At 46.1% G+C, this 25,443-nt stretch overlaps 1 protein-coding gene across 1 annotated transcript; it reads right to left on the bottom strand.

Moving 5' to 3' along the window:
* Positions 1–12,425: 12,425 nt before the first annotated feature.
* Positions 12,426–24,505, bottom strand: LOC120986713 (asialoglycoprotein receptor 1-like). The gene is made up of 9 exons (XM_040415419.1): positions 24,406–24,505; positions 22,866–22,917; positions 22,038–22,145; positions 20,607–20,702; positions 20,455–20,526; positions 19,978–20,055; positions 18,603–18,754; positions 17,250–17,356; positions 12,426–12,996 (listed from the first exon to the last, which is right to left on the bottom strand). The coding sequence occupies exons 1-9, from the start codon at positions 24,412–24,414 to the stop codon at positions 12,852–12,854; spliced, it is 819 nt and encodes a 272-aa protein (XP_040271353.1). The 5' UTR covers positions 24,415–24,505; the 3' UTR covers positions 12,426–12,851.
* Between the last annotated feature and the right edge of the window lie 938 nt (positions 24,506–25,443).

Raw genomic sequence — 25,443 nt, 5'->3', positions numbered from 1 at the left:
AGGCTGTTACCCTGGCCCAAGGCTGGTGGCCCCGAGTCTGTGGCAGATTATCCCAGTCTCAGCATCTTCTTCTGGTCACTCAATAGTCTGGCAGAGTCTTCCCCTCCAAGCACTGTACCCTAACTGCAAAACACTAGGGCTCTGACTGCTCTCCTTATATACCATCTCTAGCTAGACTAGATCCTTCTGGTGGGAAGGGTGGAGTGGAGAAACGCAGCATAAACAAATACAATGTTACAATTTCTGCCTATTATAGACTTACATTAGAGCTTCAATGATACTCAATGGCAATGACACAGCAGGCTTTCCAGACACAAACAAGTTTCCAGACATAACATCAGAGCTAAAACTAGACATTCACGAGGTCAGTCCGTCTGGTTTTCATCATAAACAATGTCTGGCTTTTTCCCTCCAAAACATGGTCTTGCAGCTGTGAAAAATTACCACCTCAGCCGTGTTAGCCCCCCCCATATCAAAATTTTTGAACAAAACATATGCAGTTGGTTAGATCTTTGTTTGATCCGGTTGGATTAATTGTTTGCGTTAGATCTCACACAGAAGTAGAGATATTAACAGTTATTTGCAGGGGGGGGCTAACCCGTCATCAGCCCCCCCTTATCAAAAAATTGACCAAAAAATTTGCTATTTTGAAATATATTTGTTAGATCCGGTATGATCAACTAGTTGTTTTGTTAGATCTCACATAATTACAGACTTATTAAGTGATTAATGAGGGGGGGCTAGCCCCCCCACATGCAATTTTCAGGTAAAATTTGATGAAGAGTAATAGGCCTTCGTTAGATCCGGTAAGATCAAGGGGTTTCAATGTTAGATCTCATATAATTACAGAGATATTTCACATGAAAACACAGATATTGGGTAGTATTAAATAGGGGGGCTAGCCCCCCCACATGCAATTTTCAGGTATAATTTGATGCAGACTAATAGGCCTTCGTTAGATCTGGTAACATCAAGTGGTTTCAATGTTAGATCTCATATAATTACAGAGATATTATGGATATTTGGTATTACGTCAGGGGGGGCTAGCCCCCCACATGCAATTTTCAGGTATAATTTGATGCAGACTAATAGGCCTTCGTTAGATCCGGTAAGATCAAGTGGTTTCAACGTTAGATCTCATATAATTACAGAGATATTATGGATATTTGGCATTACATAAGGGGGGGGGCTAGCCCCCCACATATAATTCTCGGGAAAAAACTCATTCAGGCTAATAGGCCTTCGTTAGATCCGGTAAGATCAAGTGGTTTCAACGTTAGATCTCATATAATTACAGAGATATTATGGATATTTAGTATTATGTCGGGGGGGGGGGGGGGGGCTAGCCCCCCCACATGCAATTTTCAGGTATAATTTGATTCAGACTAATAGGCCTTCGTTAGATCCGGTAAGATCAAGTGGTTTCAACGTTAGATCTCATATAATTACAGAGATATTATGGATATTTGGCATTACATAAGGGGGGGGCTAGCCCCCCACATATAATTCTCGGGAAAAAATTCATTCAGGCTAATAGGCCTTCGTTAGATCCGGTAAGATCAAGTGGTTTCAACGTTAGATCTCATATAATTACAGAGATATTTCACATGAAAACACAGATATTAGGTAGTATTATTAAATAGGGGGGCTAGCCCCCCCCTTATGTGATACCAAATATCCATAATATCTCTGTAATTATATGAGATCTAACGTTGAAACCACTTGATCTTACCAGATCTAACGAAGGCCTATTAGCCTGAATCAAATTTTACCCGAAAATTGCATGTGGGGGGGCTAGCCCCCCCTCATTAATTACTTAATAAGTCTGTAATTATGTGAGATCTAACAAAACAACTAGTTGATCATACCGGATCTAACAAATATCTTCCAAAATAGCAAATTTTTTGGTCAATTTTTTGATAAGGGGGGGCTGATGACGGGTTAGCCCCCCCTGCAAATAACTGTTAATATCTCTACTTCTGTGTGAGATCTAACGCAAACAACAATTGATCCAACCTGATCTAACAAAGATCTAACCAACTGCATAGGGTTTGTTCAAATATTTTGATATGGGGGGGCTAACACGGCCGAGGTTATGGGGGGGCTAACACGGCCGAGGTTATGGGGGGGCTAACACGGCCGAGGTTATGGGGGGCTAACACGGCCGAGGTTATGGGGGGGCTAACACGGCCGAGGTTATGGGGGGGCTAACACGGCCGAGGTTATGGGGGGGCTAACACGGCCGAGGTTATGGGGGGGCTAACACGGCCGAGGTTATGGGGGGGCTAACACGGCCGAGGTTATGGGGGGGCTAACACGGCCGAGGTTATGGGGGGGCTAACACGGCCGAGGTTATGGGGGGGCTAACACGGCCGAGGTTATGGGGGGGCTAACACGGCCGAGGTTATGGGGGGGCTAACACGGCCGAGGTTATGGGGGGGCTAACACGGCCGAGGTTATGGGGGGGCTAACACGGCCGAGGTTATGGGGGGCTAACACGGCCGAGGTTATGGGGGGCTAACACGGCTGAGGTTATGGGGGGGGCTAACACGGCTGAGGTTATGGGGGGGCTAACACGGCTGAGGTTATGGGGGGGGGCTAACACGGCTGAGGTTATGGGGGGGCTAACACGGCTGAGGTAAAATTACCAGCTTCTCATTTAAAGTCCCAAAAGTCTCTCAGTATTCATTAACCATTTCCACAGAGCCTCACAGATACAGTGCTAATGAACAGGCTATATATCACAACATACATATAAAATGCAGTTACACAGTATAAGATCATGCAAATTAACCTTTTAAAGCAGTGGTCCCCAACCTTTTTTTGTGCCAAGGACCGCTTCATGCAAAACAATTTTCCCGCGGATCGGTGGTGGTGGGCAGTGTCGGACTGGGGAACCTTGGGCCCACCAGTAAAATTTATTTTGGGGGCCCACCGTACGGATACATTCAAATATAATACATATTTTAACAAGTTTTTTATATGAACATAGGCCGGTTGAGGTGCTGTACATTGTATATATGTATGTAGTGCAGTAAGTCTACTGTATTATGTGCCACTTGTGCAGGGGGTGGGAGACTAGGGGCCCACCTTGCTCAGGGGCCCACCGGGGGATTCCCCTGTACCCCTGTGGGCCAGTCCGAGCCTGGTGGTGGGGATCACAGGGATAAATCACGCACATAACTAAACACAGTCATTAGTAATCCCGTTTAGGCCCCTACTCAGTTACTTACAAGTGAGCTCTCCTCTGGCTGGAGTCGTTCTATTTAATTTTTCTCAGTCCTGCGCAGATCCCCATGATGACGTCTCCTGACAGTGGCGTACCTCCAATAGAGGCAGACCACGCAGCTGCTATTTGGCCCCTGGGGGAAGGGGGCCCGCAGTGGAGGATAGGCCCCGCCCACTAATTACACTTGTATGGCTACCTGAGAATGTAAGAGGTGGAGAAGGACCTTTGGTGATGTCATCAACCATGTGACCAGTGCAGGAAGCCAATGAATAGCAGAGCAGCAGAAGGCTAAAGGACCTTTGGTGATGTCATCATCATGTGACCAGTGCAGAGGACTGGTGAAAGGCCTGTGGCATATCCCTGTGAGGGGGCGGAGCTTCTGTGTGGTGCCTGGAGGAGAGGTTAGTGGTGTTCTGGGATAACCCATAACATCCTAGAAAAGCTGGGAGTTGTAGTTCTGTCCTATTATATCTTTCTCCATGTAATTTAAATGTATGCCCTAGTACAGTCTGGTAATGCTGGGAGTTGTAGTTCTTCTGTCCTATTGTATGCCTCTCCATGTATTTTCAATTTATGCCCTAGTACAGTCTGGTAATGCTGGGAGTTGTAGTTCTCTCCTCTTATACCCCCTCTTTGGGGTTATAGTTATTTCTTTTCAAAGTTCTCACCTGGTACAACTAGATGTCCTATAATAATCTGGACATGCTGAGAGTTGTAGTTCTCTTTTCTTAGGCTGGATTCTCATCACCGTTTAGTTTTCCGTTTTGCATGCAGGACTTTTTTCTGTCTAAAATAACGGATCTCCGACAGAAATGGCATAAACGGATGCGGAATGTGCAGAACTGACGCTTGAAATACAGGATCCGAAGAACTGACGGATCAGAAGAACGGAAAACTAAACAGTGATGTGATCCCGGCCTTATACTCTGTGTGATATCTACTTGTATCCGATAATAACATACTGGACATGCTGGGAGTTGTAGTTCTTTTCATTTTACCTCTCCTGTGTTGCTCCCTAATTTCCAATAATAACAAAACATCTAGTGATGATGAGACTTATAGTTCCCTTGTCACTATTATAATGTTCTGCAGCAGCTGAGGTGTGTATTAGGAGGTTCTGCAGCAGCTGAGGTGTGTATTAGGAGGTTCTGCAGCAGCTGAGGTGTGTATTAGGAGGTTCTGCAGCAGCTGAGGTGTGTATTAGGAGGTTCTGCAGCAGCTGAGGTGTATATTAAGATGATCTGCGGCAGCTGAGGTGTGTATTAGGAGGTTCTGCAGCAGCTGAGGTGTGTATTAGGAGGTTCTGCAGCAGCGGAGGTGTGTATTAGGAGGTTTTGCAGCAGCTGAGGTGTGTATTATGAGGTTCTGCACATGTGCCTCTTTACATATGGTGCCCCCAGTAGTGCCTCTTTACATATGGTGCCCCCAGTAGTGCCTCTTTACATATGGTGCCCCCAGTAGTGCCTCTTTACATATGGTGCCCCCAGTAGTGCCTCTTTACATATGGTGCCCCCAGTAGTGCCTCTTTACATATGGTGCCCCCAGTAGTGCCTCTTTACATATGGCCCACCCCCAGTAGTGCCTCTTTACATATGGTGCCCCCAGTAGTGCCTCTTTACATATGGTGCCCCCAGTAGTGCCTCTTTACATATGGTGCCCCCAGTAGTGCCTCTTTACATATGGCCCACCCCCAGTAGTGCCTCTTTACATATGGCCCACCCCCAGTAGTGCCTCTTTACATATGGTGCCCCCAGTAGTGCCTCTTTACATATGGCCCACCCCCAGTAGTGCCTCTTTACATATGGCCCACCCCCAGTAGTGCCTCTTTACATATGGTGCCCCCAGTAGTGCCTCTTTACATATGGTGCCCCCAGTAGTGCCTCTTTACATATGGTGCCCCCAGTAGTGCCTCTTTACATATGGTGCCCCCAGTAGTGCCTCTTTACATATGGCCCACCCCCAGTAGTGCCTCTTTACATATGGCCCACCCCCAGTAGTGCCTCTTTACATATAGTGCCCCCAGTAGTGCCTCTTTACATATGGTGCCCCCAGTAGTGCCTCTTTACATATGGTGCCCCCAGTAGTGCCTCTTTACATATGGTGCCCCCAGTAGTGCCTCTTTACATATGGCCCACCCCCAGTAGTGCCTCTTTACATATGGCCCACCCCCAGTAGTGCCTCTTTACATATGGTGCCCCCAGTAGTGCCTCTTTACATATGGTGCCCCCAGTAGTGCCTCTTTAAGTAGTGCCTATTTACATATGGCCCACCCCCAGTAGTGCCTCTTTACATATGGTGCCCCCAGTAGTGCCTCTTTACATATGGTGCCCCCAGTAGTGCCTCTTTACATATGGCCCACCCCCAGTAGTGCCTCTTTACATATGGTGCCCCCAGTAGTGCCTCTTTACTTATGGTGCCCCCCAGTAGTGCCTCTTTACATATGGTGCCCCCAGTAGTGCCTCTTTACATATGGCCCACCCCCAGTAGTGCCTCTTTACATATAGTGCCCCCAGTAGTGCCTCTTTACATATGGTGCCCCCAGTAGTGCCTCTTTACTTATGGTGCCCCCAGTAGTGCCTCTTTAAGTAGTGCCTCTTTACATATGGGACCCCCAGTAGTAAATTCACTGAACGTTCCTCTCTCTGACTATATATCACTGAATGACGGAACGTTGTAAAGAAATGATAAAATCACCTTTATTAAATATTATTAAAATACAAGGAGGGAGAACACAAATTGTAACTAATTAATGGCCGACTATGACAATCCACACATGAGAGACCAGAAGTGAGTCTGATGCATTGAACAGCTGTGTCGCCGAGAATCGATGTAACTGGACATCCACATGTGAAACAGCGAGTCAACCATGTCCACCACTTAGGACTATGACCACACCATAGGCTTTAACAAGTGGTGGTTATTGCACCTCTAATAAACCAGTCCGGTTACAAAGGGTCAGCACCACTAGCGAGATGTGGTCACAGTATTACCTGCTGGTGCATCACGCTGACATATGGGCTGCAATTCTGGGTGTAGGCGCCCTACCAAAAGAGCCTCTCTGCCCGATGTCCTAGAGGAGGCTGATAGACATCTGCTCACATCCTGGTATGCCTCCACATTACAGCGACGGGATGCACCCAGTATCTGAGATGTGAGCCCGAATCAATCTCCCATCTAAGCCCCCATCCTCAGGATCAAAAACGCCAACCGCCTCGTGTTCTGAGGCCGGCGGCAGCGGTGCTAGAATGGCCGTACGCGGCCGCTAAGATACTCAGGTTATGATGAGGAGGCCCCTCCCCTAGGTTGGATTGAGCCCCTGGGTTGGCCAATAGCGTAGAGGGGGCGCGGCTAACTGCCACTCAACCCCGCCCCACTGAATGGAGCGATACCAGCCGGAGTGTCGAAACACTCCCAAGATAACCGGGGACCAAACGGCGGTAATTCATTGCTATAAGTGGATCGACGGAGTCTCCACCCCATTTAGGCTCGTGATGTTTATTTACTTTTTATTATCCTGTATGTGATTCCTTTGTGTTATCGTATATTTAATCACTTAGTAAATAGATTTATTCACGTAGCCTGCGTAAGCTTATTCATTCTCAAATCTTTCAAATTTTCTTTACGTTACAGTCCCTCTATGATTTACCCTTTATGACTGTCTCTCCATGATTGACCCTCCGTGATTGTCCCTGTAAGATTATCTCTCCATGACTGTCTCTCCATGATTGTCGCTCCATGACTGTCTCTCTATGATTGTCGCTCCATGACTGTCTCTCTATGATTGTCGCTCCATGACTGTCTCTCTATGATTGTCGCTCCCTGACTGTCTCTCTATGATTGTCGCTCCATGACTGTCTCTCTATGATTGACCCTCCGTGATTGTCCCTGTAAGATTATCTCTCCATGACTGTCTCTCTATGATTGTCGCTCCCTGACTGTCTCTCTATGATTGTCGCTCCATGACTGTCTCTCTATGATTGTCGCTCCATGACTGTCTCTCTATGATTGTCGCTCCATGACTGTCTCTCTATGATTGTCGCTCCATGACTGTCTCTCTATGATTGTCGCTCCATGACTGTCTCTCTATGATTGTCGCTCCATGACTGTCTCTCTATGATTGTCGCTCCATGACTGTCTCTCTATGATTGTCGCTCCATGACTGTCTCTCTATGATTGTCGCTCCATGACTGTCTCTCTATGATTGTCGCTCCATGACTGTCTCTCTATGATTGTCGCTCCATGACTGTCTCTCTATGATTGTCGCTCCCTGACTGTCTCTCTATGATTGTCGCTCCATGATAGACCCTCCGTGATTGTCCCTGTAAGATTATCTCTCCATGACTGTCTCTCTATGATTGTCGCTCCATGACTGTCTCTCTATGATTGTCGCTCCATGACTGTCTCTCTATGATTGTCGCTCCATGACTGTCTCTCTATGATTGTCGCTCCCTGACTGTCTCTCTATGATTGTCGCTCCCTGACTGTCTCTCTATGATTGTCGCTCCCTGACTGTCTCTCTATGATTGTCGCTCCATGACTGTCTCTCTATGATTATCTCTCCATGACTGTCTCTCTATGATTGTCGCTCCATGACTGTCTCTCTATGATTGTCGCTCCATGACTGTCTCTCTATGATTGTCGCTCCATGACTGTCTCTCTATGATTGTCGCTCCATGACTGTCTCTCTATGATTGTCGCTCCATGACTGTCTCTCTATGATTGTCGCTCCATGACTGTCTCTCTATGATTGTCGCTCCATGACTGTCTCTCTATGATTGTCGCTCCCTGACTGTCTCTCTATGATTGTCGCTCCATGACTGTCTCTCTATGATTATCTCTCCATGACTGTCTCTCTATGATTGTCGCTCCATGACTGTCTCTCTATGATTGTCGCTCCATGACTGTCTCTCTATGATTGTCGCTCCATGACTGTCTCTCTATGATTGTCGCTCCATGACTGTCTCTCTATGATTGTCGCTCCATGACTGTCTCTCTATGATTGTCGCTCCATGACTGTCTCTCTATGATTGTCGCTCCATGACTGTCTCTCTATGATTGTCGCTCCATGACTGTCTCTCTATGATTGTCGCTCCCTGACTGTCTCTCTATGATTGTCGCTCCATGACTGTCTCTCTATGATTGTCGCTCCATGATAGACCCTCCATGAGTGTCCGTTTATGATTGTTCCTCTATAAGGGATGCACTATGATTGACCCTCCGTGATTGTCCCTGTAAGATTATCTCTCCATGACTGTCTCTCTATGATTGTCGCTCCCTGACTGTCTCTCTATGATTGTCGCTCCATGACTGTCTCTCTATGATTGACCCTCCGTGATTGTCCCTGTAAGATTATCTCTCCATGACTGTCTCTCTATGATTGTCGCTCCCTGACTGTCTCTCTATGATTGTCGCTCCATGACTGTCTCTCTATGATTGTCGCTCCATGACTGTCTCTCTATGATTGTCGCTCCATGACTGTCTCTCTATGATTGTCGCTCCATGACTGTCTCTCTATGATTGTCGCTCCATGACTGTCTCTCTATGATTGTCGCTCCATGACTGTCTCTCTATGATTGTCGCTCCATGACTGTCTCTCTATGATTGTCGCTCCATGACTGTCTCTCTATGATTGTCGCTCCATGACTGTCTCTCTATGATTGTCGCTCCATGACTGTCTCTCTATGATTGTCGCTCCCTGACTGTCTCTCTATGATTGTCGCTCCATGACTGTCTCTCTATGATTGTCGCTCCATGACTGTCTCTCTATGATTGTCTCTCTATGACTGTCTCTCCATGAGTGTCCGTTTATGATTGATCCTCCATAATGGTCCTGCTAGCAGTATTTCTATCAAGGAAAGTTAAGGTGAAATTCTGAGGAATCACAAGGTTTCTGAAGAACGGAAGTGACTCGAGATTACACGGAGCGACATTCTGGAGCCTGGAACCAGTCTTGCAGTGGAGACAGAAGGGGCCCTCTTCCAGGTCACTTCCTGTTGTCCTCCATGCTCTACAGTCCAGGCACACATTGCTGGACATTTAGATGTGTGTGTGGAAATGATTGATCAGCCGCCCTCACACAGGAAGGTTGGGATCTTATCTGCTGGTGCAGCGGTGATGGGCTCCACTGCTAGGAATAACACTCAGCACTTCAGTAATGGCTTGTAGGAAAACACTAGTTTATGATCTGTATAAAAAGGAGAGGAGCTCCATCCTGGGGGTGGTCTGCACCACCACAGCCTGCCATGCATGGGCCCCTATATATGGCAGGTGGTTGTTAGGCTCCACACTTGGGCCCCTATGCATGGTAGGTAGTGGTGGGGCGCCATACAATAGGCTCAATACAATAAGCTCCTTGTATAGACATCATACAAAGACTCCATATGAAGCCTCCATAAATAGACTGCATACATGAGCTCCATACATATCCTCCATATATGGACTCCTCGCACAGGTTCTATACTATAGACTCCATACATAGGCTTTACCCATAGACTTCATACAGAGACTGCATACATGGGCTTTGTACCTAGGTTCCATACATAGACTCCATACATGAGTTCCATATATAGACTCCATACATAGCCTTCATATATGAGCTCCATACATAGACTCCATACATACCTATTATACATAGACTCCATACATGAGTTACATACATAGATTCCATACATGGACTCCTCACACAGGTTCTGTACTATAGACTTCATACATGGACTCCTTACATAGACTACATACATAACCTTCATACGTGGACTCCATACATAGCTTTCATTCATGGGCTACATACATAGCCTTCATACATGGACTCCATACATAGCCTTCATACTTGGGCTCCATATATAGCCTTTATACATAGCCTTCATACATGGTCTATATACTTAGCCTTCATACATACCCTTCATATATGGGCTCCATACATATCCTTCATACATGGGCTCCATACATGGGCTTCTTACATAGCCTTCATACATGGACTACATACATAGCCTTCATACTTGGGCTCCATATATAGCCTTTATACATAGCCTTCATACATGGTCTATATACTTAGCCTTCATACATACCCTTCATATATGGGCTCCATACATATCCTTCATACATTGGCTTCATACATGGGCTTCATACATAGCCTTCTTACAAGGGCTCTATACATAGCCTTCATACATGGTCTCCATACATAGCCTTCATACATGGACTCCATACATAGCCTTCATACTTGGGCTCCATATATAGCCTTTATACATAGCCTTCATACATGGTCTATATACTTAGCCTTCATACATACCCTTCATATATGGGCTCCATACATATCCTTCATACATGGGCTCCATACATGGGCTTCTTACATAGCCTTCATACATGGACTCCATACATAGCCTTCATACTTGGGCTCCATATATAGCCTTTATACATAGCCTTCATACATGGTCTATATACTTAGCCTTCATACATACCCTTCATATATGGGCTCCATACATATCCTTCATACATTGGCTCCATACATGGGCTTCATACATAGCCTTCATACATTGGCTCCATACATAGCCTTCATACATGGGCTCTATACATAGCCTTCATACATTGGCTCCATACATGGGCTTCATACATAGCCTTCTTTCAAGGGCTCTATACATAACCTTCATACATGGGCTTCATGCATAGCCTTCATACATGGGCTCTATACATAGCCTTCATACATGGGCTCTATACATAGCCTTCATACATCAGGTCCTTACATAGCCTTCATGCATAAACTTCATACAAACCCTTCACACATGGACTCCATACATAGCCTTCACACATGGGCTGCATACATAGCTTTTATACATGGGCTCCATACATAGCCTTCATTCATCGGCTCCTTACATAGCCTTTATACATTGGCTCCATACATAAGCTCCATACTTAGACTTCATACATGGGCTCCATACATAGCCTTAATACGTGGGCTCTATACATAGCCTTCATACATAGCCTTCATACATGGGCTCCATACATAGGTCTCATACATGGGCTCCATACATAGCCTTCATCCATGAGCTCCATACATAGCCTTCACACATGGGCTCTTTACATAGCCTTCATACATCAGCTCCTTACATAGCCTTCATACAAAAACTTCACACATAGCCTTCATACATCGGCTCCTTACATAGCCCTCATATTTTGGCTCCTTACATAGGCTTCATACATAGACTCCATACTAAGACTTCATACATGGGCTCTATGCATAGCCTTCATACATCAACTCCTTACATAGCCTTCATACATAAACTTCATACATAGCCTTCACACATGGGATCCTTACATAGCTTTCATACATCGGCTCCTTACATAGCCTTCATACATTGGCTCCATGCATAGCCTTCATACATTGGCTCCATGCATAGCCTTCATACATAGATTTCATACATTCACTCAATAACCTAGACTCCATACAAAGACTTCTGGGGTCGTTTTAGACACCGGTCGTAATACCCCTGAGCTGGTGCATGATGCGCCTAAGTTATGTAGATTCGCCGGACTTCCTTGCTGGCGTAGATTTACATATTTTTCTACACCTAAAACAGCGTATAAAATGGTAAGTGAGACGGGCCGGCGCGCCCCCTTCCCCACCCATGCCACACACCCTTTCGTAGACCTGGCGTGAGCCAGGAAAATAAGCAGATTTGTCCGCAAATCCCCTTTGCAACTGAATCTGGGACAGATATACGCCCAAAATTGGTGTATATTTATTAATAAAGGAGCCCCTTCATACATTGACTCCATACCAAGACTTCATATGTAAACTTCATGCATTGACTCCATACATGAAAGATAGCTTAGATATAGGACCTATAGCTTCATGACTGTAAAATTGAAAAAGTAAGAGATGGAGAGGTAAGTACTGTCTGGTGAGGCTGAGGGTGGCTCTTACAGTCTCCACATGTGATGGTGCACTTGTCTACATCGAGGTCGATGGCTCCTCACACTTTATAGCATTTTTTTTCCCATGGGCTCATACATAACCCTCACCCACTCATCTTTGGTCCTTGACAAATAAGCTCCGATCCCAGGAGGCACCATGTTGTCACTGTCACCTCCAGGGGTTCGTGGCGCAATGAGGTCTTACCCTCATACTTTATCTTCTCCCCTCCATAGATGTAAGAGTGATAGGTTCCTAGGGTCCCTATAGGTAAGGGGGCTTCATGTGGTCTGGTGTTCTCATCACATATCATCGTATATTGATCAGAATATCACAATTTATTTCATTACACTAGTCATTAAAGTATAAGATGAGGATCGGGAGGGTCTTCTTCACCTGAGGAGCCTTGTAAGAACTTCACAGGTGACATGAGAAGTGACCATTGGAAGATACCTTCTGAAGCTGCAGGAAACGCCAGGAGCGATCATTGCGGATTAGTTTATCGATTTAGTATATTCTCACATGAAGTGTCATCCACACGGACCTTCTACATGATCCTTCAGGATAGTCCTCCTATAGGACATACATGTATCTCCTACCAGACCTCCAAGCTCCATACATTTCTATATATTTCTCCATCGTGTCTAAATGGCATGTCAGATGTCATAGATGATAGTCCGCAGAGATGTCATCGAAGCCTTGTACCTTCTGTTCCTATCACATGTTCACTTCACAAATGTACCCATAGGGTCGTGAGCAGTGATCGTCATTCCATTGGCCAGTCGTATGGAGATGAGCACAGTCTTCTCCTCCACCAAGTCCATGGCCAAAAAACTCATCAGGCTGACCTGGCAGCCAGTTCCTAGCGCATGAAGGGAAAACAAAGGGTCAAAAACACAATGAAACTTGAGGTACACGAAATGATACACTGACACTTGGGGTACAGGATAATGACACTGACGCTTGGGGTACAGGATAATGACACTGACACTCGGGGTACAGGATGATGACGCTGACACTCAGGGTACAGGATGATGACACTGACACTCGGGGTACAGGATAATGACACTGACACTCGGGGTACAGGATAATGACACTGACGCTTAGGGTACAGGATAATGACACTGACACTCGGGGTACAGGATGATGACACTGACACTTGGGGTACAGGATAATGACACTGACACTCGGGGTACAGGATAAAGACACTGACACTCGGGGTACAGGATAATGACACTGACACTCGGGGTACAGGATAAAGACACTGACACTCGGGGTACAGGATAAAGACACTGACACTCGGGGTACAGGATAAAGACACTGACACTCGGGATACAGGATGATGACGCTGACACTCGGGATACAGGATGATGACGCTGACACTCAGGGTACAGGATAATGACACTGACACTCGGGGTACAGGATGATGACACTGACACTCACGGTACAGGATGATGACACTGACACTCGGGGTACAGGATGATGACACTGACACTCGGGGTACAGGATGATGACGCTGACACTCAGGGTACAGGATGATGACACTGACACTCGGGGTACAGGATAATGACGCTGACACTCGGGGTACAGGATGATGACACTGACACTCGGGGTACAGGATAATGACGCTGACACTCGGGGTACAGGATAATGACACTGACACTCGGGGTACAGGATAATGACGCTGACACTCAGGGTACAGGATGATGACACTGACACTCGGGGTACAGGATAATGACGCTGACACTCAGGGTACAGGATGATGACACTGACACTCGGGGTACAGGATAATGACGCTGACACTCGGGGTACAGGATAATGACACTGACACTCGGGGTACAGGATAATGACGCTGACACTCGGGGTACAGGATGATGACACTGACACTCGGGGTACAGGATAATGACGCTGACACTCGGGGTACAGGATAAAGACACTGACACTCGGGGTACAGGATGATGACACTGACACTCGGGGTACAGGATGATGACACTGACACTCAAGGGACAGGATAATGACGCTGACACTCGGGGTACAGGATAAAGACACTGACACTCGGGGTACAGGACAATGACACTCGGGATACAGGATAATGACACTGACACTCGGGGTACAGGATGATGACGCTGACACTCGGGGTACAGGATGATGACACTGACACTTGGGGTACAGGATGATGACACTGACACTCGGGGTACAGGATAAAGACACTGACACTCGGGGTACAGGATAATGACACTGACACTCGGGGTACAGGATAAAGACACTGACACTCGGGGTACAGGATAAAGACACTGACACTCGGGGTACAGGATAAAGACACTGACACTCGGGATACAGGATGATGACGCTGACACTCGGGATACAGGATGATGACGCTGACACTCAGGGTACAGGATAATGACACTGACACTCGGGGTACAGGATGATGACGCTGACACTCGGGGTACAGGATGATGACACTGACACTCGGGGTACAGGATGATGACGCTGACACTCAGGGTACAGGATGATGACGCTGACACTCGGGGTACAGGATGATGACGCTGACACTCAGGGTACAGGATAATGACACTGACACTCGGGGTACAGGATAATGACGCTGACACTCGGGGTACAGGATAAAGACACTGACACTCGGGGTACAGGATGATGACACTGACACTCGGGGTACAGGATGATGACACTGACACTCAAGGGACAGGATAATGACGCTGACACTCGGGGTACAGGATAAAGACACTGACACTCGGGGTACAGGACAATGACACTCGGGATACAGGATAATGACACTGACACTCGGGGTACAGGATGATGACGCTGACACTCGGGGTACAGGATGATGACACTGACACTTGGGGTACAGGATGATGACACTGACACTCGGGGTACAGGATAATGACGCTGACACTCGGGGTACAGGATAATGACACTGACACTCGGGGTACAGGATAATGACACTGACACTCGGAGTACAGGATAATGACACTGACAATTAGGGTACAGGATAATGACACTGACACTCGGGGTACAGGATAATGACGCTGACACTCGGTGTACAGGATAATGACACTGACACTCGGGGTACAGGATAATGACACTGACACTCGGGGTACAGGATAAAGACACTGACACTCGGGGTACAGGATAATGACACTGACACTCGAGGTACAGAATAATGACACGGACACTCGGGGTACAGGATAATGACACTGACACTCGGGGTACAGGATAATGACACTGACACTTGGGTACAGGATAAAGACACTGACACTCGAGGTACAGAATAATGACACGGACACTCGGGGTACAGGATAATGACACTGACACTCGGGGTACAGGATAATGACACTGACACTTGGGTACAGGATAATGACACTGACACTCGAGGTACAGAATAATGACACGGACACTCGGGGTACAGGATAATGACACTGACACTCGGGGTACAGGATGATGACACTGACACTTGGGGTACAGGATGATGACACTGACACTCGGGGTACAGGATGATGACACTGACACTCGGGGTACAGGATAATGACAATGACACTCGGAGTACAGGATAATGACACTGACAATTAGGGTACAGGATAATGACACTGACACTCGGGGTACAGAATAATGACACGGACACTCGGGGTACAGGATAATGACACTGACACTCGGGGTAAAGGATAATGACGCTGACACTCGGGGTACAGGATGATGACGCTGACACTCAGGGTACAGGATGATGACACTGACACTCGGGGTACAGGATAATGACACTGACACTCGGGGTACAGGATAAAGACACTGACACTCGGGGTACAGGATGATGACACTGACACTCGGGGTACAGGATAATGACGCTGACACTCGGGGTACAGGATAAAGACACTGACACTCGGGGTACAGGACAATGACACTCGGGATACAGGATAATGACACTGACACTCGGGGTACAGGATGATGACGCTGACACTCGGGGTACAGGATGATGACACTGACACTCGGGGTACAGGATAATGACACTGACACTCGGGGTACAGGATAAAGACACTGACACTCGGGGTACAGGATGATGACACTGACACTCGGGGTACAGGATAATGACGCTGACACTCGGGGTACAGGATAAAGACACTGACACTCGGGGTACAGGACAATGACACTCGGGATACAGGATAATGACACTGACACTCGGGGTACAGGATGATGACGCTGACACTCGGGGTACAGGATGATGACACTGACACTCGGGGTACAGGATAATGACACTGACACTCGGGGTACAGGATAAAGACACTGACACTCGGGGTACAGGATGATGACACTGACACTCGGGGTACAGGATAATGACGCTGACACTCGGGGTACAGGATAAAGACACTGACACTCGGGGTACAGGACAATGACACTCGGGATACAGGATAATGACACTGACACTCGGGGTACAGGATGATGACGCTGACACTCGGGGTACAGGATGATGACACTGACACTCGGGGTACAGGATAATGACGCTGACACTCGGGGTACAGGATAAAGACACTGACACTCGGGGTACAGGATGATGACACTGACACTCGGGGTACAGGATGATGACACTGACACTCAAGGGACAGGATAAAGACACTGACACTCGGGGTACAGGACAATGACACTCGGGATACAGGATAATGACACTGACACTCGGGGTACAGGATGATGACGCTGACACTCGGGGTACAGGATAATGACACTGACACTCGGGGTACAGGATGATGACACTGACACTCGGGGTACAGGATGATGACACTGACACTCGGGGTACAGGATAATGACACTGACACTCGGAGTACAGGATAATGACACTGACAATTAGGGTACAGGATAATGACACTGACACTCGGGGTACAGGATAATGACACTGACACTCGGGGTAGGATAATGACACTGACACTTGGGGTACAGGATAATGACACTGACACTTGGGGTACTGGATGATGACACTGACACTCGGGGTACAGGATAATGACACTGACACTCGGGGTAAAGGATAATGACACTGACACTCGGGGTACAGGATGCCTTCTTATATCTGGGGGTCCGTTGACCAGATATAATTGCCCCCCAGCTTTTTCTACTTACTTTAGGGCCGAGTCGTACTTGGTTCCGTCCACCCACTTCCAGTCTCCGGTCACGTCCGTCAGCCCGATCCAGGTGTATTTCCCTTTTGTTATTCCAAATAAGAAATTCTGTGGAGAGAAGAGAAGGTTTTCATGGCCGCCCTGCTTCTCCCCTCTCCCTCGCTTTCTGAGGGGTTTGGGGAGGTGGTTGATAATGGGGCTCCATGCCCACCCTGCAGTGACCCACCCCGGAGGGTGTAATGCACCCTCCCCTCTCTACCTGTCTATATATTCAGACTCCCTCTACTAATGGCTTGTTCACACGAACGTGCCATGTTTTGCGGTCTGCAAAATGAGGATCCGCAAAACACGGATGCCGCCTGTGTGCATCCGTGTTTTGGGGTCATCTTTCTAAACCCCGAAACGCGTTTGGTATTACCCCTATCTCCAAGAAACGCACATCGACCGATTGAGGAGGCGTGGACGCTATTACTGGAAATACCGAACCGCTTAAAGCAACTTTCGCTGCACAGACAAAACCCTGTTTTATCCCGGGGTCACGTGTGTTCGAAGGATTGGCGCGGAATTCAAACAAAAGTAACAGCCCTTGAGACCGGAACCCTGATTTCTACAGAAGTTATACCGTGTCAAGGGCAACGAAGTCCATTAAAGACCTCCCGGTAAGATCGTGCTTGTGCGATCACAGTTTGTGGAGTATCCAGCGGGACGCCGCTGTTTGCATCAAGTGAGCGGGACGCTGGTATACTGCTTTGGCCCTTGGAAGAACTTTTTGTCATTATCGTATTGCGAACTTTTTATTAACGAATATTTATACCATCGAACATTTCACATCATCGAACATTTTATAACATTAACGTTCTGGTTGATTGTTGCATCGCGAATATTTCAAATTATCAGAGGTCTGGTAGACTGCTGGCTCTAGAGATTGAAATCGACCAATTGGATGTACATTTTATCATGAACACGTGTGTATGTGGTTTTAATATATATTTGTATCCACTTTCTATCATTGCTGCTATTCATTTTGAGTACAATATTTGTTTTATTAACCAATCTATACAATTGTACCAATCATTATCTGAATTTTATCTTACATTTAATAAAATCCCAATACTATAGGGAGTGCCCCACTACTATTTATTTAAGAATAGGACATGACTTATACTTTTTGCGGGGCCTTCGGAATGGAGCAACAGAATCGTACACCACACGGAGTGCTGTCCGCATCTTTTGTAGCTCCATTAAAGTGAATGGGTCCACACCCGAGCCGCAACGAATGCGGCTCGGATGCAGAACCAAACCACGGTCGTGTGACTGAGCCCTAAAACTGAAGAACCCATACATCTACACTCACCTGCTCTTCCTCTGTGTTGATGACGACCAAATGAGCTTTCTTAGCTTCACAGATTCCTTTGGCAGCGTTCCATGAATTTCCCTCTCTGGAGTAGAAGTAACAGCTGAGGTCATTCTTAACCCAGCCAGTAGCACAGACAATATCTTCAGAGCCTTCATATAGAAGAGGAGACAGTTTCAATGAGAGACCAAGAGGTGAGAACATGACCTGGAGATGACATTATGACCAGGAGATGACATCAAGACCAGCAGAGGACAACATGAACTGGAGAGCACATGACCTGGTCATAACATCATAACCTGGATGACATCATGACCTGGATATGACATTATAATCTGGAGGCAACATTATGACCCAGAGATGATGTCCTCATCTGGTGATAACATCATAGTGAGGACATAGTCACCTGTAGAAGACATCATGACCTGGAGATGATACATACATAGAACTACAAGTAGCAGCACACTGCTTAATGTACAAAGACATCAGTGAACGGTGAATTCATGGGGAAAAAGGAAACTGCATTGTTACGGTCCGTACTGTAAGAAAAAGGAGAAGCTCTTTGTGCATATTATTGATCAAAAACATCTACCCTCTACAAGGTGGCTTACAACAGATGGCACCTACTCTAACACAGGCCTCTCCTGGGCTATCAGCCTGCTATCTGGGCAACGTAAGGTCCTGCTATGTGATACTTTCTACTGTAACACAGGCCTCTCCTAGGCTATCAGCCTGGTATCTGGGCAACGTAAGGTCCTGCTATGTGATACTTTCTACTGTAACACAGGCCTCTCCTGGGCTATCAGCCTGGTATCTGGGCAACATAAGGTTCTGCTTTGTGATACTTTCTACTGTAACACAGGCCTCTCCTGGGCTATCAGCCTGGTATCTGGGCAACGTAAGGTCCTGCTTTGTGATACTTCCTACTCAAATACAGGACTCTCCTGGGCAATCAGCCTGCTATCTGGGCAACGTAAGGTCCTGCTATGTGATATTCCTACTCTAACACAGGCCTCTCCTGGGCAATCAGCCTGCTATCGGGGCAAAGTAGGATCCAGCTATGTAATGCTACTGATTAAAAGCACCATGTAGCTGGAGATGATGTGATCTGGTGAGGTCTGAGGACATGATCACCTGGAGATGACATCATGACCTGGTGAGGATATCATGACCCGGAAATGACATTATGACCTGGTGAGGACGTCATGACATCAATACGACTGTAGTGGAGGACATGTAGAATAGTTTCTTTTGCTTCCATCTCTTGCTTTTGTTGCCTCCCTTGCATTCAGCTTCGATTTGTGTCTAGTTCATTGATGGGTCATTGGCCATTTGCCCCCATGAGCTACAATACAGTTTTTCTTCTGAAACTCACTATTATCAAGTCTCTTTATCCGATTGGACATTCTGCTGATGGCAGCCAGCACTCTCTGCATATCGCTCTGCAGCTGACCTGAAAAAGCAAATGACAAATCAGATGACAAAGAAAAGTATTGAAATAGAGTGAAGTTTACCCTTGTGCCTATTCTCGTGACACCCTAAACCCACTGGTCACGCAATTTACTTACGTTAGAAAGTCCAGCCAATGACTGATGAAATCTTACCATTGTTTATAACTTTGACAAGAAGACATGTTGTGCTTAAGGCCCCAAGGTCGTAACTATAATTCACAGGGCCCATATGTTAGGAATGGCCCACATACTTTTACTACACCCACATGGTGGAAAGAGACCACCAGAAATCCACCACCACAGAAAAATATACGTTTCTGCATCTTAGTGGCCCCTTAACCTCTGGGCCCATAGCTCACCCTTTCTGCTTCCCTCACCTCCTGCCCCACCAATGAGTTTACCTATGGAGGTGTCTCCTTGGATGGTTTTCAAAGTGGTGTCCATCTGCTGTAATTTCTCCATCAGCTTGGTTCCTATGAAAAGAAGGCTGGAATAAGACAAGTTCTGTTTCTTGGATTGGGGTATTATTCTCCTCCGCTCATTAATGACTCACCGTCCTGAGACAGCTGACCAACCTTCATGTTTAAGCTCTCACTTAGGTTACCAATCCGGAACTCAGTGCTACGGTCAGCTGGCTTTTCCCCTGGGGCTGTGATTGCAAACATTCAACATTTTCAGTAAAAATCTAAGATTAAATCAATATATAAATTGGGAACGACATAAATGCGGTGGGAGGGAGCCCCTGTTGCAATGCTGAAATAACCTTGGCACCTTCACAGAGCTTGTGAGGAGACCACAGAACTGGTGTGATCTAGCGCTCCGAACAAAGAAAAGGTGCAAGGGAAAATGAAGTAAGTGATGGATACTATTATAGTTCTAGATAAGGGGTCTTCAACCTATGGTTCTCAGCTTGTGGCAAAACTACAACTCTTAGTATACACAGGCTATAAGGGCAGCAAAAGCCTGGAAACCATCGTGTAGACTGTGTACAGTACAGACCAAAAGTTTGGACACACCTTCTCATTCAAAGAGTTTTCTTTATTTTCATGACTATGAAAATTGTAGATTCACACTGAAGGCATCAAAACTATGAATTAACACATGTGGAATTATATACATAACAAACAAGTGTGAAACAACTGAACATATGTCATATTCTAGGTTCTTCAAAGTAGCCACCTTTTGCTTTGATTACTGCTTTGCACACTCTTGGCATTCTCTTGATGAGCTTCAAGAGGTAGTCCCCTGAAATGGTCTTCACTTCACAGGTGTGCCCTGTCAGGTTTAATAAGTGGGATTTCTTGCCTTATAAATGGGGTTGGGACCATCAGTGGCGTTGAGGAGAAGTCAGGTGGATACACAGCTGATAGTCCTACTGAATAGACTGTTAGAATTTGTATTATGGCAAGAAAAAAGCAGCTAAGTAAAGAAAAACGAGTGGCCATCATTACTTTAAGAAATGAAGGTCAGTCAGTCAGTCGAAAAATTGGGAAAACGTTGAAAGTAAGGGCTATTTGACCATGAAGGAGAGTGATGGGGTGCTGCGCCAGATGACCTGGCCTCCACAGTCACCGGACCTGAACCCAATCGAGATGGTTTGGGGTGAGCTGGACCGCAGAGTGAAGGCAAAAGGGCCAACAAGTGCTAAGCATCTCTGGGAACTCCTTCAAGACTGTTGGAAGACCATTTCAGGGGACTACCTCTTGAAGCTCATCAAGAGTGTGCAAAGCAGTAATCAAAGCAAAAGGTGGCTACTTTGAAGAACCTAGAATATGACATATTTTCAGTTGTTTCACACTTGTTTGTTATGTATATAATTCCACATGTGTTAATTCATAGTTTTGATGCCTTCATAGTCATGAAAATAAAGAAAACTCTTTGAATGAGAAGGTGTGTCCAAACTTTTGGTCTGTACTGTATATATCTTCTCCTTTTCTTCTAGATTGAGAGATTAGTGGTGAATGAAGGACATGGGGGCACTTACTTCTAAACAAGATGATGAGAATGATTATGATGAAGAAGAGCAAGGCACAGAGAGTATACAGGCCATAGAGAAATCTTGAGGATGGCTGAGGAATCCACATCTTAATTTCTAGGAAAGAAAAGAAGAACGTTGTCAGTCATGGCTGTTTTCTGGTCTTCACCCTAGTCCTGATATAGAAACTCCATCTGTTAATCATAGATGAACCAACAGCCTGACAAAGCATAGATTCCCCGTTTCCCCTGGGTAGTCAGCCATTAGAACGACCAATCTATGAATATGGAGCGACCAGATTGAGAAGCAATTCACAGACAGGTCTGTCCTATCTGGAGAGCTGACAGGGTGATCCAAACAGTGGAAAATCTAAGGAAGTTAAGTGTTCTTAGCTTTAATCTCGAGACTGGAAAGGAGGGTGACTGGTGGTGCTGGTGGTACTACTGGGCTCAGATCTATGATGGGACCTATCTTTACTACCATCTTACGTCCAGACATCACTTATAGGCAGAAACTAAAGAAAATGACCAGGACATAATTGGTTGACTGTGTGTGCATGAGCATGAAGGAAGAGGCTTGAAGCCTTTAAACCATTCAGCTTCCAACAAGATGCTACAAGATTATTAGACGTTTGGTCTGATAACCAGGGAAATCTTGGAGACAACCAATATGGCCTCCATTATCGTTACGACAAAGGTTGTTGCTCATCTTCCCAGACTCTTGTGTGAGATGTATCAATGGTCAAAAGTTAGAGCTGCAATCCAGGAATGTGATGGATGATGATGTCTCAAGTATGTTACTTAAAGTTGTTCGACCTCCTCCTCTGGACACATTTACCTTCACTATCAGATGAGGCTTTCTGCAGGTCTTTGTAGTCTAGCAGCGTCTCCTGAAAGTGGAGGGAGAAGCTGTTAAGTTTATACTCATGACACTTGAAGTCCTATAACCTTATACTCCAGGTACAAATCCAGAACATCTCACCCCTTACCTTTTACTCCAGGTAGAACTCTAAACATCCAGTCCCTTACCCTGTACTCCAAGGAGAAATGCAGAACATCTACATTCTTCAACCCTAAACTCGTCCCTAACCTTTTACTCCAGGTAGAAACCTAAAACATTTAGTCCCTAACCCTAAACGCGAGGGAGAAATCCAGAACATCTACGGTATATAACCCTATACTCCAGGGAGAAATCCAGAACATCTATGTTTCTAACCCTATACTAGAGGGAGAAATCCAGAACATCTAGTCCCTTACCCTATACTTAAGGGAGAAATCAAAATCATCTACAGTCCCTAACTCTATACTCCCTGGGGAAATACAGAACATCTAGCCCCTAATCCTATACTCCAGGGAAAAATCCAGAACGTCTACACTCTCAAACCCTGTACTCCAGGGAGAAATCCAGAACAGCTATGGTCGCTAACTCTATACTAGTGGGATAAATCCAGAACATATATGGTCTCTAAACCTATACTAGAGGGATAAATCCAGAACATCTAGTCCCTTACCATGTACTAGAGGGAGAAATCCAAAAAATCTATGGTCTCTAACCCTATACTCCAGGTATAAATCCAGAACATCTACAGTCAGTAACCCTATACTCCAGGGAGAAATCTAGAACATCTAGTCTCTAAGCCTATACTCCAGGTACAAATCCAAAACATATAGTCCCTAACCCTACACTCCAGGGAGAAGTCCAGAACATCTAATCACTAGCCCTATGCTTCAGGGAGAAATCCAGAACATCTAGTCCCTAACCCTATCCTTCAGGTAGAAATCCATCATGTCCAGTCCATCACCCTATACTCCAAGTAGAAATCCAGAACATCTACAGTCCATAACTCTATACTCCAGGTACAAATCCGGAACATCTATAGTACCTAACTCCATGCTTCATGTACAAATCCAGAACACCTATGGCCCTTATCCCTACATTGCAGTTACTAATCCAGAGCATCTATAGTTCCTAACACTTTACATCTGGTGCAAATCCAGAATATCTAAGGTTTCAAACCCCATACTATGACTACAGAGGCAAGGCATCTACTAGATCAGGGACCTTCAGCACTCCAGCTGCTATGAAACTACAACTCCCAGCATACACACCAACTCAGCTGCTCTTGTAACTCCTATAGAACTGAATGGAGCATTCTGGGAGTTGTAGTTACACAACAGCTGAAGTGCGGGATGTTGCTAACACTTGTACTAGAACATTAACTACTACATTTACTACTAGGAGCAACATTCACCAACAGCACAACCACCAGCTTCCACTGTCACCACCTCACAAGGAGAAGACAGGAGTAGATGACTATAGGAGGACCACTAACCAGCTGTAGATGGGGGTAGGTATCAGGATCTTAGGTCTGTATTACCTGAGGCATGCTCTTCTTCCTTTCTTCTTCCTCTGGGCTGTCTGCTGTCCCATCACTTGGTTTATAGGTCCAGCTATCCCTCTCTTGTCACGTCCCTTTATCAGGGAATTTGCAGCATGTGCATAAATCGGTTTCCTCTCCTTCCATGGAAAAGATTTGCAAGTTCCTCAGAACAGTTCCTTCTAGTTTTAGCATCAGATTGTGGAGATGATAGAAAGCCCCGATACTCCACACCAGTGCAGACTGTAGTATATCTGACTATAAATCCTACATTCTGCATGGAGTTTGTATCTTCTCCCCGTGTACGTGGGTTTCCTCCGGTTTCCTCCCACACTCCAAAGACATACTGATAGGGACCTTGGATTGTGAGTTGGATGATAATCTCTGTAAAGTGCTGAGGAATATAGTAGCGCTATATAAGTGCATAAAATAAGTAAATAAATTACCCCCTCCTGCCCACAGTTAGGTGCCCCCCATCTACTGAGCTTGGCTTGTAAAAGCTCCTCTGTTCCTGTGCCTAATACACCCTAACGCCAAAGCAACGTTCATCCCCCCGTGGGGTCCTAGGGACATGTGACTCAAATGTTTGGAGTTTGGAGTGTCAGTTAGGCAAAAAAAAAAATCCCACTAGGGACCCCTCTAGGGAATACTAAAACCTAACCTTTATTCAGTGGTATGGACCAAAAATACCCCATGTATGAAAGGGTGAAATGGATGGATGTGAAATGAGGGGGCAGCGTGTGGAGAACCTGTCCTCAGAGGCTGGACCACCAGCAGTCAGGGAAGATATTACCTGCATTAGAGTAGTAACCGTGTGGCCAATGTCCCCCAGATACCAGTGCGGCTCACGGGCTATTTCCGCTATTGTTGAGCAGTAAGTGATTGGGGAGTCAGTGGGGTCAGTCGTGGTGTGTAGGTCGCTGGACCTCTTCAGCCATCTTATGAAGGACAGTAATCTGTGTACAGCAAGCAATACTAGTGAATGGAGTTGCTGGTGCATTGCACAGTTGTAGTGGAGATTGAGTTGCTGGTGTCTTA

The sequence above is a fragment of the Bufo bufo genome, chromosome 1 (genome assembly GCF_905171765.1).
Source record: "Bufo bufo chromosome 1, aBufBuf1.1, whole genome shotgun sequence".
In the NCBI taxonomy this organism is placed as follows: domain Eukaryota; kingdom Metazoa; phylum Chordata; class Amphibia; order Anura; family Bufonidae; genus Bufo; species Bufo bufo.
The sequence above is the reverse complement of the archived record's forward strand: the minus strand, read 5'-3'. Positions and strand labels throughout refer to the sequence as shown.